General features: G+C 40.0%; 1 protein-coding gene across 12 annotated transcripts in view; it reads left to right on the forward strand.

The window, feature by feature from the left end:
• The window catches only part of RHOT1 (ras homolog family member T1), a 60764-nt gene that overhangs the window by 23902 nt on the left and 23569 nt on the right, over window positions 1-13293 (forward strand). For all 12 annotated transcript variants that reach the window (XM_082707338.1, XM_082707329.1, XM_082707334.1 and 9 more), the window contains exons 7-12: window positions 4134-4242; window positions 4555-4656; window positions 9208-9306; window positions 9846-9954; window positions 10723-10843; window positions 13061-13145. In XM_082707338.1, the coding sequence (XP_082563464.1) occupies window positions 4134-4242; window positions 4555-4656; window positions 9208-9306; window positions 9846-9954; window positions 10723-10843; window positions 13061-13145 (625 nt within the window). The remainder of the gene's footprint in view (window positions 1-4133; window positions 4243-4554; window positions 4657-9207; window positions 9307-9845; window positions 9955-10722; window positions 10844-13060; window positions 13146-13293) is intronic.

Consider the following 13293-nt stretch of genomic DNA (forward strand, 5'->3'; position numbering starts at 1 on the left):
GTATACACCTTCTGTATTTTTCATATGAACAGAATGATAGTTCTGGGTGTAAATATTTTCATTTTTAAGTCAGATGGAAACCAAAAATTTTTCTTGCAGTATTATTTAATGGAACATATTATTTATGAGGCATTCTTAAACATTAGGGAAATCAGAACTAATATCTATGTATTGTACACATCTGATCCTTTATTTAATTTTTTAGATTTCTCTGTTGGCTGGACATTTTTGTGCCTTGAGACTATAAAGATCTGGTTCTAACCAGATGAACTTGGTCATTGACCCTGGCTCATGTATTTACAGAGGGAGACTTTGTGACTGTGTCTTGAGCTCTGATGGCTCCTCTTGGTCATAGTTTTAAACTTTGAAATGACTTCCTGACAAAGTGAAAAGGCGACAGTAATCCCGCAGAACTATGCTAGCCACTGTAGTAGACTCTAGTCAGTTGTGGTGATTTGACTGCAAATTAAGTAAAATTAAATAAAGCTAAAAATTCAGTTCCTTGGATACACATAGCCACATTTCAGGTACGTGGCTGGTGGGTACAGTAGTGGACAGTCTGGATAAGCATCATTTCCATCAACATGGAAGGGCCTGTCAGCTAGGGCTGCCTTCGAGGGGCCCACAGCTACATGGTCCTGACCCTTGGTCGTCTTGCCGCATGCTTGAGCTGTTTCCACAGGAGACTCTTCAGAGAAGGCAGTTTTTCTGGACTCTTTATCAAGCACCAGGTTGGACCCCTGATTTAAAAAAAATTAGTTTCACTATGACAGCTTCCTAAAATTCTGTGGCTGATTTTGTGGCCCTTTTGGTATCCTCTGAAAGTAGCTTTTAACATTTGAAGATCAACTTGAATTTTCTCAGATGTGGCTCTTTTTTTTTTTTTTTTTTCCCCCTCTCCAAATCATATGAGCATACTTATTTTCTTGTGCTTGACTTGTCCGTAGGGGGTCTGTTTCTTTATTATATGGACCTTACACTTTCCCAGTAATTTCTTCCCGAGCCTCATATCTTAAGTTTATGTTTGTTGCACATGTATTTTTGGTAGGACTTTCATGCACTGTTGTCACAGTCGTTCTTTTTTTTTTTTTACTATTGGAATAAGTATGTTTAATAAATACAGGTAAGTAATTTCTTAAACTATAAAACAGAAAACAGCACAATTACATACAATAAGAAGATGCACAAGCCTGACATAACTAAAATGTTTCCATAGTTTGTTAATCTCCCGAATTTGTGACAGGTTGTCAAATCTCAATATTTTTCCTCTTTTGGAAGTTTGAGGCGGAGATAGGCCACCCTTTCCCCCCGCCCTTCTTCCTGTATGTATACACACTCATACTCCTACATTCATCCTGTGGTTATGGAAATACAAATCATTTTTTGCTGAGAAGGAAGAACCTTCATTTAACAAACTTTTATTTAGTAAAATACCATTAGCCAGATATTAATGATACTGAAGGTTTAAAAACTAATAAGACATGATTCATGCTCTACTATTACAAAGGTCCATTTAAAGAGATCGGGTTATGAAGGCACTTCAGCATCAGCTTGGGTATAGATGCACTCAATCCACGTGGCTTAACTTGGGAAATTATAGAAGATCTCTCCCTATTTCCTGTAACATTCCTATTTGATTTGCTTCCTAAGAGACTCACATATCATACATATAGATTCTACTAACTTCAAAGAATTTTTGTTCTTCTGGGGAATATCTATGAATTTTTTTCATTATTCCTGGAAACTAGCAGGCACAGTAGTTCTTTTTTTATTTTTATTTTTTTAAGATTTTATTTATTTATTTGACAGAGAGAGAGAGCACAAGTAGGCAGAGAGGCAGGCTGGGGAAGGGGGGGAGCAGGCTACCCACTGAGCAGAGAGCCTGATGCGGGGCTCAATTCCAGGACCCTGGGATCATGACCTGAGCCGAAGGCAGAGGCTTAACTAACTGAACCACCCAGGTGCCTGTCGCAATGGTTCTTAATCACGGATGCCCATCACTGTCAGCTGAGGTGCTTTCAAAGAATATAGGTGCCTTTTCCCCACCCATGGAGTTCTAGAATCTGTAGGTTTGGAGTAGAGCTTGGACATACGTAGTTTTTGAAGCTCCATAAATTATTTCTATACACCTTTAATTGCAAACCACTACATTTTTGGAGACCCTCCTGTCTTTATTAGGAATGTATATTTGGGTTATATAATGGGCCAGTCCTTTTACCCATAACCATGTTGGGGGTGGGGGGACAGAAATAAATGCACATAAGAATTTCTCTTGCTTTCTGGAGTTCCAGCAAGATGATTTTCTTTTTCTCCAAGCTCTCTTGCAGGATGTACAAATAACAGTTCCCTACTAGACTAGCTCTCTTTGGTAATCCCCATTTAGATTTCTGATAGGCCTGTCAGACACAAAATCCTTAATTCCCTGCCTACGCCTCACTGTCCCCTCCACCCCTAAATCAGTCTTTTGTGACTCAGGAGATCTACTTATTTTGTCTAGCCAAAAACCTATATATTTTTCTTGGTTTCTGCCTTGCCCTCAACCTCCATATCTAATCTACCACTTGTTCCTATCAGTTCTGCTTCTAAAATTGATCTCCAGGGACACCTGGGTGGCTCAGTCTGTTGAGCCTCTGCCTTCAGCTCAGGTCATGATCCTGGGATCCTGGGATCAAGCCCTGAATTAGGCAGGCTTAGCAGAGAGCCTGTGTCTCCTTCTCTCTCTGTCTGCTGCTCTCCATGCTTGTGCTCACTCTCTCTGTCTCAAATAAATAAGATCTTAAAAAAAAAATTAAATATACCTCAAATCTGAATACTTTCTCTCCATCTTCACTGTCCTAATACACTACCACATTTTAAAAAGCCTTTTATTATTGAAAAAAAAATCAGACACATACAAAAGTAGAGAAGATTGTCTAATGATTCCCTCTGTATCTGTCACCGGCATCAACAGTTGTCAGTTCATGGCCAGTCTTGTTTCATTTCTTATTCTCCCATTAGGATTGTTTTGAACAAACCATATTGTCAATATTTCAATACGTATCTCCAAAAGGCAACATATGACTCATTTTAAAATGTTGATCAGGGGCACCTGGGTGGCTCAGTGGGTTAAGTCTCTACCTTCAGCTCAGGTCATGATTTCAGGGTCCTGGAATCGAGTCCTGCATCGGGCTCTCTGTTCGGCAGGGGGCCTGCTCCCTCCCCCAACTCTCTGCCTGCCTCTCTACCTACTTGTGATCTCTCTCTCTGTCAAATAAATAAATAAAATCTTAAAAATAATAAAATAAAATGTGGATCAGATCCTATTGTGTCCCTATTCCTAATTCTTCACTGGCTTCCTGTTTTACACTTACAATAAAATGCACACTCCCTACCGCAGCTTATATGTCTGGCCTTTGCTCCGCTTTCCAGCCTCTTTACATACCTCTTTCCCTTTGCTTAGTACTTTCCACCCTCTCTGATAGTTTTCTGTTCTTTGGACTCACCGGGGTGTGTTTTCAGTTTGAGCCCTTTGTGCACACTGTCCCTTCTTGCACAGCTCTTTCCTTCCTCTTCACAGGGCCCATTCCGTCTCATCCTCCTTTCCTTGGCGCAGATGCCACCTTGTCAGAGAGATTTTCTCCTGATTGCCATATAATTAGCCCCCTCCCATGACTATCCCATATCCTCCCCCTATTTACTTTCTTCATTGTACTTACGGAATTGGAAAGTGTATCGCTTATTTGCTTATTGTCCATTTTCTGATTTTTCACTATTAGAATGGGCAGGGACCTTGTCTGTCTTGTTTCCTTCGTGCTCAGAACAGTACCCGGCTTATAAGAAATACTCAGTAGGTGTGTCTGGTGGCTCACTCAGAAGAGCTCATGACTCTTAATTTCGGGGTTGTGACTTCAAGCCCCAGGTCGGGTGTAGAGATTACTCAAGAAAATAAATTAACTTTCAAAAAATTTTTAAAAAGTACTTAGTAAATATTTTTTGAACATGATCATGCTATCGAGGGGACTGGAACTGACTACAGTAGCAGGTTCATATTGGGGGATTAAGTGAAGTTAATTAGAATGGTTACTATTCACTTTAAAATAGATATTTTAGGTCTTCTGCTTTCCTTATTATTGCAATATATCCTGCTTTTTCAGGCTGCCTTTGATATTGGTTGGGAACAAATCTGATCTGGTAGAATACAGTAGTATGGAGACCATCCTTCCCATTATGAACCAGTACACAGAAATCGAAACCTGTGTGGAGGTATGCCTTACCATTCGATTTAGAAATGTACTGCTGGTGAATTCTCACTAAACTGTGGTTTAAAATAGGATGTGAGAAGGTGTGGGATGGAATACATTTCCTGCTGTTTGTGAAGTCATGTAAACCAAATACAAAAGAGAATGCAGAATTGGCTTCTGAGTCGTTTGTAGACATTAATATTGTGATTTCAACAAAGAAAATTTTTCTCTTTCTTCGAGCAATCTTGTTATTACCTTATATCGATAGTTTAAAAATTGTTTTTAGCTCCTGTCATTGCTTTCAGAATATAACATTTTAAACTTTTTTTTTCAGTGTTCAGCAAAAAACCTGAAGAACATATCAGAGCTCTTTTATTATGCGCAGAAAGCTGTTCTTCATCCTACAGGGCCCCTGTACTGCCCAGAGGAGAAAGAGGTAAACCCCTGCCCCCCAGGCTGTGATAGTAGGGGCTGGAATATGTAGGTAGTAACTCTAGTAGTGATTTTTAGTAACTCTTGAGTATTCTTCTAAACTGATGAAATTTAAATGTATTGTCTGCTAAACAATTAGGGGACTCCTGGGGGGCTCAGTTGGTTGAGCATCTGCCTTCGGCTTTGGTCATGATCATGGGGTCCTGGGATTGAGCCCTATATCGGGTTCCTTGCTTGGCGAGAAACCTTCCTTTTCCCTCTGCCTGCTCTGCATACTGTTCGCCCTGCGTGTGCTCTCTCTATTTCTGACAAATGAATGAATACAATCTTTAAAAAAAAGTCCTTATCTTTAAAAAAAAAAAATCCAAAAACAATTTTTCTAGGTATTTCAAAGACATTCATGTTAAATACCGTGAATAGTATTCCAGGTCAAACAGTATTTCAGGAAATGCAATTAAAACAAACAGCAGCGGGGGTGCAGCTGGGTGGCTGCCTTCAGCTCAGGTCATGATCTCAGGGTCCTGGGATCAAGCCCTGAATCAGGCTCTCTGCTCAGTGGGGAGCCGCTCCCCCGCCTGCCTCTCTGCCTACTTGTATCTCTCTCTCTCTCTCTCTGTGAGCTAAGAATTTATTTACTACACGTTTTTCACTGTTTGGGAAAAAAAATCTGAAGAAATAATATTTTGTTATATGGGAAAATTCGATGACTTTCCAATTTCATCGTTTGTGAATAACATTTTCTTGTAACACGGCCATACTTGTCCTTTTCTGTTTGTCTGTGACTGCTTTCGTGCTGGAAAGGCACGAGTTGCTGCTGCAGAGCCCTCGTGTGGTGTGCTCCCTCCCCCTGCTGTTTGTGTGCACCACTGAGCATGCCGACACCATTATTGACTTGACAGCATGAATACCCTGGGCACCGGCACCTGAGCATCTTAGTGTTTTATCATCTGTGCATTACCTACATGCCAGAACAAAAGAAATGGATGGCAAAGCAGACAGATTTTCTGAGCCCAAACTTTAGTTCTCGCATCGTTTTTTGTTGTTTTTTAAAGATTTTATTTATTGGACAGAGAGAGAGATCACAAGTAGGCCGAGAGGCAGACAGAGAGAGGGGGAAGCAGGCTCCCTGCAGAGCAGAGATCCCAATGCGGGGCTCGATCCCAGGACTCTGAGATCATGACCTGAGCCGAAGGCAGAGGCTTTAACCCACTAAGCCACCCAGGCGCCCCTCGAATTGTTGTTTTTGGGGAACCTTGATGCAAATGCAAAGGAGATTTCCATGTTTGTAACCCATTTGACTGTGCACTTGAGCTTCCACCCAACCTTCAGTCGGAACTGATTAGTCTGTAGTGTAGTGACAGGAAAATATCAAGAAAAGAATATAATTTTATAAGTGCCTTCAAAGCAGTTAATGTGCTCCATTAAAATGCTCTATATGTGTCAGTATTGGACATACGGATCTACAAAATGATTTTCAAAGGTGAAATATGTGAAATCTGATTGCAGATCAGCATTAACAGATGAACATCTTCAGTCTTCATGATGGAGAACACTAACTGAACCCTAAGTAAACAAAATGTTATTCCTCCAAAAAGAATTCTGTTTTTCTTAGTAGTAGACCTGTATAACAAATATAAACACCATTATTGTTACGTCTTTAATTCTGTCAATAAAAACTTGATGGAAATTTGATTCTCTTTTGCTATATAATATATAAATACCTACATGAGGGGCGCCTGGGTGGCTCAGTGGGTTGAGGCCTCTGCCTTTGGCTTGGGTCATGGTCCCAGGGTCCTGGGATCGAGCCCCATGTCCAGCTCTCTGCTCAGCAGGGAGCCGGCTTCCTTTCCTCTCTCTCTGCCTGCCTCTCCGCCTACTTGTGATCTCTGTCAAATAAATAAATAAAATCTTTTAAAAAAATAATAAATAAATACCTACATGATATTCTTGATTTTACCTATTGGCCCCCAAAGCCTAAAGTACTTGCTGTGCAGCTCTTCACAGAAAAAGTGCTGACCCGGTATAAGTAATTAATCTGAGTTATCCTTTAATCTGACCCTGATTTACTTTTCCTTAATCCTGGTTTACTGTTCCATAATTGGAGTGCTTCCTAGTTTACTCTTAGTCCAGTATTTCCCTAATTTGCCTCATAATACTTACTAGGCACACTTGTTAAAAACACCAATTCCATTCTGATTCAGCCAGGTACATTATCTTATGCTCAAGGTAATTTGGGAAAGTCTCATACTATGCAGATTTACCTGAGGCCTTGGCCTAGGTAAATTAAATCCCCTCTATTGGTTTGTTCTCAGTGCTTTAATTGCTACTTTTCTCCTAGGCCTATTATTAGTTCTCCTAATCTGCTTATCGTCCCTGCTCCTTCCCTAGACCCCAAGACTAAAACTTTTGCCACCATCTGTTACTGGTTTATTAGGGGGACCTGCCTGAGGTAAAACGTGTAACTTTTAGAGACTAAACCTTGTCTTAGACAAGTATAAACTTTGTGTCTAAGCTTACACCAGAACCATTTTTGTAGACAACAATAATGAACTCTTTTTTGTTGTTGTTGTTCTAAGTAAACTCTATACCCAGCATGGGGCTGGAAGTCATGACCCTGAGATCAAGAGCTGCACCCTGCTCCAGCTGAGCCAGCCAGGTGTCCCAGCAATAAACTTTCAGCACAGGGGCAGGTGGGTGGCTCAGCAGGGTGAGCCTCCTTCTCTTGATTTCAGCTCTGGGTTGTGAGATCTAGTCCTGGCCCAGCTCTGAGCTCAGCACAGAGCCTCCTTAAGATTCTCTCTCTCTCCCTCTGTCCCTCAACCCCAGGTCGTGGGCTCACACATGTGTACATGCTCTCTCTCTCTCAAAAATAAATAAATGTAAACAGAAAAACCTTTTAACACAGATTTGAGGTGGAATCATTAAAAAAAATATTTAAGATTAAAGCCTGATGATTAATTAAAAATTAATTCCAGTGATGACGGACTCTATATGGACCATGGAGTCCTCTGCTTACCTAATAATGAAAAAGATGTGACTTGTATGATAATGTTTATTGTGTGAGGGTCTCAGCTACTCATATGCAAAATGAATTTTTTATTACTGTTAAATTTTTTACAGCCTTGTTGAGATATAATTCTTTTTTTTTTTTTTTGAAGATTTTATTTATTTATTTGTCAGAGAGCACGCGCACAAGCAGGCAGAGTGACAGGAAGAGGCAGAGAGAGAAGCAGGCTTCCTGCTGAGCAAGGAGCCCGATGTGGGACTCGATCCTAGGATATTAGGATCATGATCCGAGCCAAAGGCAGCGGCTTAACCCACTGAGCCACCCAGGCACCCTGAGATAGAATTTTTAATACATTTTAAACATAGTCAGATTTTGGTGTTATATTTTAAAGTAGTTACTGTTTAAATATCTTATTGAGCCAATAGCTTAGACCACTTTAGCTTCTTTTTTTTTTTTTTTTTTTGTAAGATTTTATTTACTTGTCAGAGAAAGAGCACAAGCAGGGGGAGCAGCAGGCAGAAGGAGGAGCAGGCTCCCTGCTCAGCAAGGAGTGTAGTGAAGGATGGGATTCCAGGGTGCTGGGATCATGACCTGAGCTGAAGGCAGGCACTTAATCGACTGAGCCACCCAGGCGTCCTAGACCACTTTAGCTTCTGATGCATTTCAAACTTTAATGAAAATTGCATCTTTTCATTTTTCCTCAAATTGCCTTTTTTTTTTTTAAAGATTTTATTTATTTATTTGACAGAGAGAGAGAGGTCACAAGTAGGCAGAGAGGCAGGCAGAGAGAGTGGGGGAAGCAGGCTCCCTGCTGAGCAGAGAGCCTGATGCAGGGCTTGATCCCAGGACCCTGAGATCATGACCTGAACTAAAGGCAGAGGCCTAACCCTCTGAGCCACCCAGGTGCCCCAGGATGTCATTTTTATTAATTGTGAATATCTAATATTAGGATCACATTTATAGAAGTCATATCTTACCATTCTTTAAGTAAAAACTCACCCTTAATTGTAGACTTTCTAGCTTATGGCCATTTAATACTCTTTTTTCTTTTTTTAAGAAAAAAAAAAGAGATTTTATTTATTTATTTGACAGAGAAAGAGACCAAGCAGGGGGACCGGGAGAGGGAGAAGCAGGCTCCCCATTGAGCAGAGAGCCCTCTTCAGGGCTCAATCCCAGGACCCTGGGATCATGACCTGAGCCAAAAGCAGATAGATGCTTAACGACTGAGCCACCAGGTGCCCCTCAGAATTCTTCTTCTTCTTCTTTTTTAAAATATTTTATTTATTTGACAGAGAGAGAGAAATCACAAGTAGGCAGAGAGGCAGGCAGAGAGAGGGGGGGAAGCAGGCTCTCCGCTGAGCAGAGAGCCCGACATGGGGCTCAATCCCAGGACCCTGAGATCATGACCTGAGCCGAAGGCAGCGGCTTAACCCACTGAGCCACCCAGGTGCCCCTCAGAATTATTCTTAACATTACTTACGAAAGTCATATTTTGAATTCCCAACTACCTTGATTAACATAATTGTTTCTTTTCTCAATGATGTATAGATGAAACCAGCCTGTATAAAAGCCCTCACCCGCATATTTAAAATATCTGATCAAGATAATGATGGCACTCTCAATGATGCTGAACTCAACTTCTTCCAGGTAGCCCTCCCTCTTCTTCAGGCATTTCTATATCTTGGGGGGTTTCTTGTTGAGAAAAGCTCTAACAATATTATTAGCGTAAACAAAATTCTGTTGATAAGCATGTCTCTTTCATGTAAACTGTCTTTCCCATCAAGCTAGTTAAGTCTTCACCTGGGGTATAAAACTCTCTTACGCACAGGAATTAAGGAGACTCTTTTGACCGTGTGTCATTTCATGGGATACAGTGGATGTGTTAAAGATGACTTGAAGTTTGAACTCTGATTTATCTTTTCTTTCTTGGTTTTGTATAACATGGGTACACAAAGAACTCTGTGTTTTAGAAATGCTATGGAGACAGTAGGGAAAGTTTCTTTCCTTCTACATATGACATGTTTTAAATAAATAATGCAAAGCAGAGATGATCCTATTCTAATTTAGAATTTGGTTTGTTGTTGTTATTACAACGGATTTAATGTTGTTTTGTAGAATAATGTTTTATATAATGTGTGGTTTTAATGCTGTTTTGTTTTTAAATTTATTTTTACGTTTTTTACTAGAGAATTTGTTTCAATACTCCATTAGCACCCCAAGCTCTGGAAGATGTCAAGAATGTAGTCCGAAAACATATAAGTGATGGTGTGGCTGATAGTGGATTGACATTGAAAGGTGAGTGGATGGTGTTTTCCCGCCTTTTAAACTTGATATTTTCAAACTTTGGCATAAGGTAAAGGTCTTAGCATTATGTATACTTTAAGAGGAAATATTAGTATTTACGGATAGGCTTAAGATCTAACTTGGTTATTAAGAGTTAGAAGAGATAAGCCATTGATGGAGATAATTATCCTTACTGTCAGCATAAATTAGAGGTGGGGAAATTGCTCAGATCTTAGGGAATGCAGGGGTCCATCTGAGGGGCTGAGATTTCTGGGACACATTTATCTTAAAATTCTTACTATGTAAAAGCATCCTTTAAGTATAAATTATTTTTAAGGCAGACATTTTGTCTACCAGTCACATTTACCAAGTACAGATGTTCCTTGTAGAACATACTGTAGAGCCATAGTGAAATAAAAGATGAAATTGAAAACCACTGTTTTCCATTATAGAAACGAGTTAAAAAATCTTTAAAACAACTTCATTTATTTTTATCATGTAACTTTGGGAATGTCAGTGGATTCCTTGGGATGCATTTTTGGCCCTTTTATCCATTGCTCTCTCTTGCTGACTTGGGTGTATATGGGAAAGGATTCTGAAGTCAGCTCTGTTTCATTGACAGATTTATGAACCCTGCTTTGATTTGACCTTTTGGTATGCAAAGCTGTATGCCTATGTTCATGATTCTAGCTCTTGCCATTACATGTTACACGCTTTTCTCCCTTGTGACTTTGTACCCTTATTCACATCTCCTGTACTTACTGATTTATTTTATTTCAGGTTTTCTTTTTTTACATACACTTTTTATCCAGAGAGGGAGACACGAAACTACTTGGACTGTGCTTCGACGATTTGGTTATGACGATGATCTGGATTTGACACCCGAGTATTTATTCCCCTTGTATGTACCTTTGGCTTTCTAATTGAGTTTGCCTGCCAAGTATTTTTAAATTTTATTTAGCGCACAGTTTAGGTAGGCTTGAGCTACTCAGAACTAATTTAGACTTATAGAGAGGTTTATAGCAGGATTTGTCAACCTTGGCACTATTGACGTTTTGGACCATACAGTTCTTTGATGTAGAGTCTGCCCTGTGTCTTATAGGATGCTTAGCACGTCCTTAGTTGCCAGTAACACCTCCTCCCCCAGCTCTGACAACTGAACATGTCCAATGTCTCTAGAAATTGCCAAATGTTCCTTCAGGAATGAAATCATCCCCAGTTGAGAGCCCTTGATTTATAGCATGGCATAAATTTTTCCTCCTCTTCTCATGGGGAATAAGAGTATCTTTTTTTACTCATCTTACTGAGGAAGGAGATGACAGATGCTGGACAGACTTGCATTTGGAGTCAAGACGTCAAGAGTATATTGGTTCACTTCTTTCCCTTAGTCCTTTTCCTCTTTAATTCTTACAGCCTTTTCTTAGCTCTGGATGAAAGAAGTTAATATTTCCTAAATAGCCTGTTAAGGAGTTTTGTGGTTCTGTTTGTGGTTATTTTCCTCTGAGAATGCTGTGTGTCAGTTGTGTTTGTTTAAAATGGACCCGGTGTCATCTGAAACAGGAGACTGCTTTGTCGTGTATTGCTTGTCCCGTACCCTCGGGAGGGAGGCTTTTCAGGAAAGTGACATCCCCATATCTGGCCTTTTGGGTCTTCAGTCCTTCTTCTCTACTTTCCCTTGGCACATTGTCTTCATATTGTCCCTTTTTCTTTTAGCATAGCACCCCTAGCTGTCTATGTAGGGGTTCAGAAAGACTCTTGTTTTTTCATTTATCATCATCGTGGAGAAAGCAGAGTTCTTTCTGGTCCATGAATCAGGTCTAAGTTGAAACTTCTCTTGCTGGTTACTAAATCTTGGCTCAAGGAATTTCCCAAAGTTTGGAGTAAAAAATGTATTGAATGAATGAATTTGTCCCAGGACCTTTGTCAGGTTTTCTTTTCTGTGCCATTAATATGGATATGTAAATTCTACAGGAAGTTGCTTATTACTTTCTTAAGTAAGACAGTAAGAATACTCCAGTAAGAAAACTTGCTTAGGGCTTTGTGGCTCACACTAACAATTCTCGGTTTCTTTATCCTGTCTGCCTTTCGTTTTCTATAGAATAGCCTTGTAGAGCTACCACTTGAATCTCTCTAGCCTTCTTATTAAACTGTCTTATTCTCTCCTTCATACTGCTACTAGATTAGTAGCTATGTAAATACAGATTTGCCCATGTCACTTCCCATAGAGCCAGGATAAAGCTCAGGCTTCTTAACATGTTACACAAGGTCATTCATGATCTGCTCTGCTCATGCTTCACTTCCTGCCTTCATTCTAGAAGTAAATACTACTACTACTAAACTGCTTACAGTCTACCAATCATCTGTTGTTTTGGACTCCAGGCCTTTGCCCAGGGATTCTCACTTTTTCCCTCTCTCTCTCTCCCAACCTAACTATTGGCTTTTATCCTTCAAGTCTGCAAGTCAGGTGATAGTGTCTCTGACACCTTCCCACCCACATGCCAGAGATGGCCCTTTCCGTGTGGGCCCCCGTAGCGTCCTTGTTACCCATATCCACCACTTGCCTCATTCTGTTGCAGTAGTAAGATTGTCTGTGGTCCGTCTCCTACTTAAATGTGGTTCCCTAGAGGTAGGGAGCCTGTCTTATTTTTGTGTACTAGGGACACTAGCTTTGTGCACTAGCTCAGTGCCTTTGATTAAACTGAACTTAGGATGGGTCAAAGGACAAATCAGGCAGAAATAACCTCTTTCCATCATTTTCAGCTCATTATCATGTTGACATAAGCCATAGTTATGACTTACAGTTTGTTTACAAGAAGAGCAAACCCATTACAGGGTAATCGGTGTTACTTGTAAAATTTTTATTTCAACCTGCCCTTCAGAAATTTAAGAAAACTTCATATGTCAGGTCAGAATGAGTGTTACTGCCACTCTTGTGAGGATGGCCATTCTGCCCCATTGACTTCCCCTGGGAAGGTCTAAATGGCTTCAGCAAAGGTCTTTTATAGATGCTATCATCCCACCAAAAAAGACTTGTTGCAGTTTTATATTTGTCTCTTAAATTAAATTTTAATACTTGGTTAATGATTTATTTTACTCTTAAACTTTCTTTTGTTAATAGGCTAAAAATACCTCCTGATTGCACTACTGAATTAAATCATCATGCATATTTGTTTCTGCAGAGCACCTTTGACAAGCACGATTTGGTAAGCTTTTAGCTACAGTTTGCCATGATTGTAATAATACTTTTTTGGTAAATGATTTAACTCTGTTCCCTTAGCTAGGGGATGCTCATGTCACATAGACAAAAATTGCTCAAACTCTTAAGCTAGACTAACAAAAGTTCTATTTATT

Source organism: Mustela nivalis (genome assembly GCF_964662115.1).
Source record: "Mustela nivalis genome assembly, chromosome: 17".
Lineage (NCBI taxonomy): Eukaryota > Metazoa > Chordata > Mammalia > Carnivora > Mustelidae > Mustela > Mustela nivalis.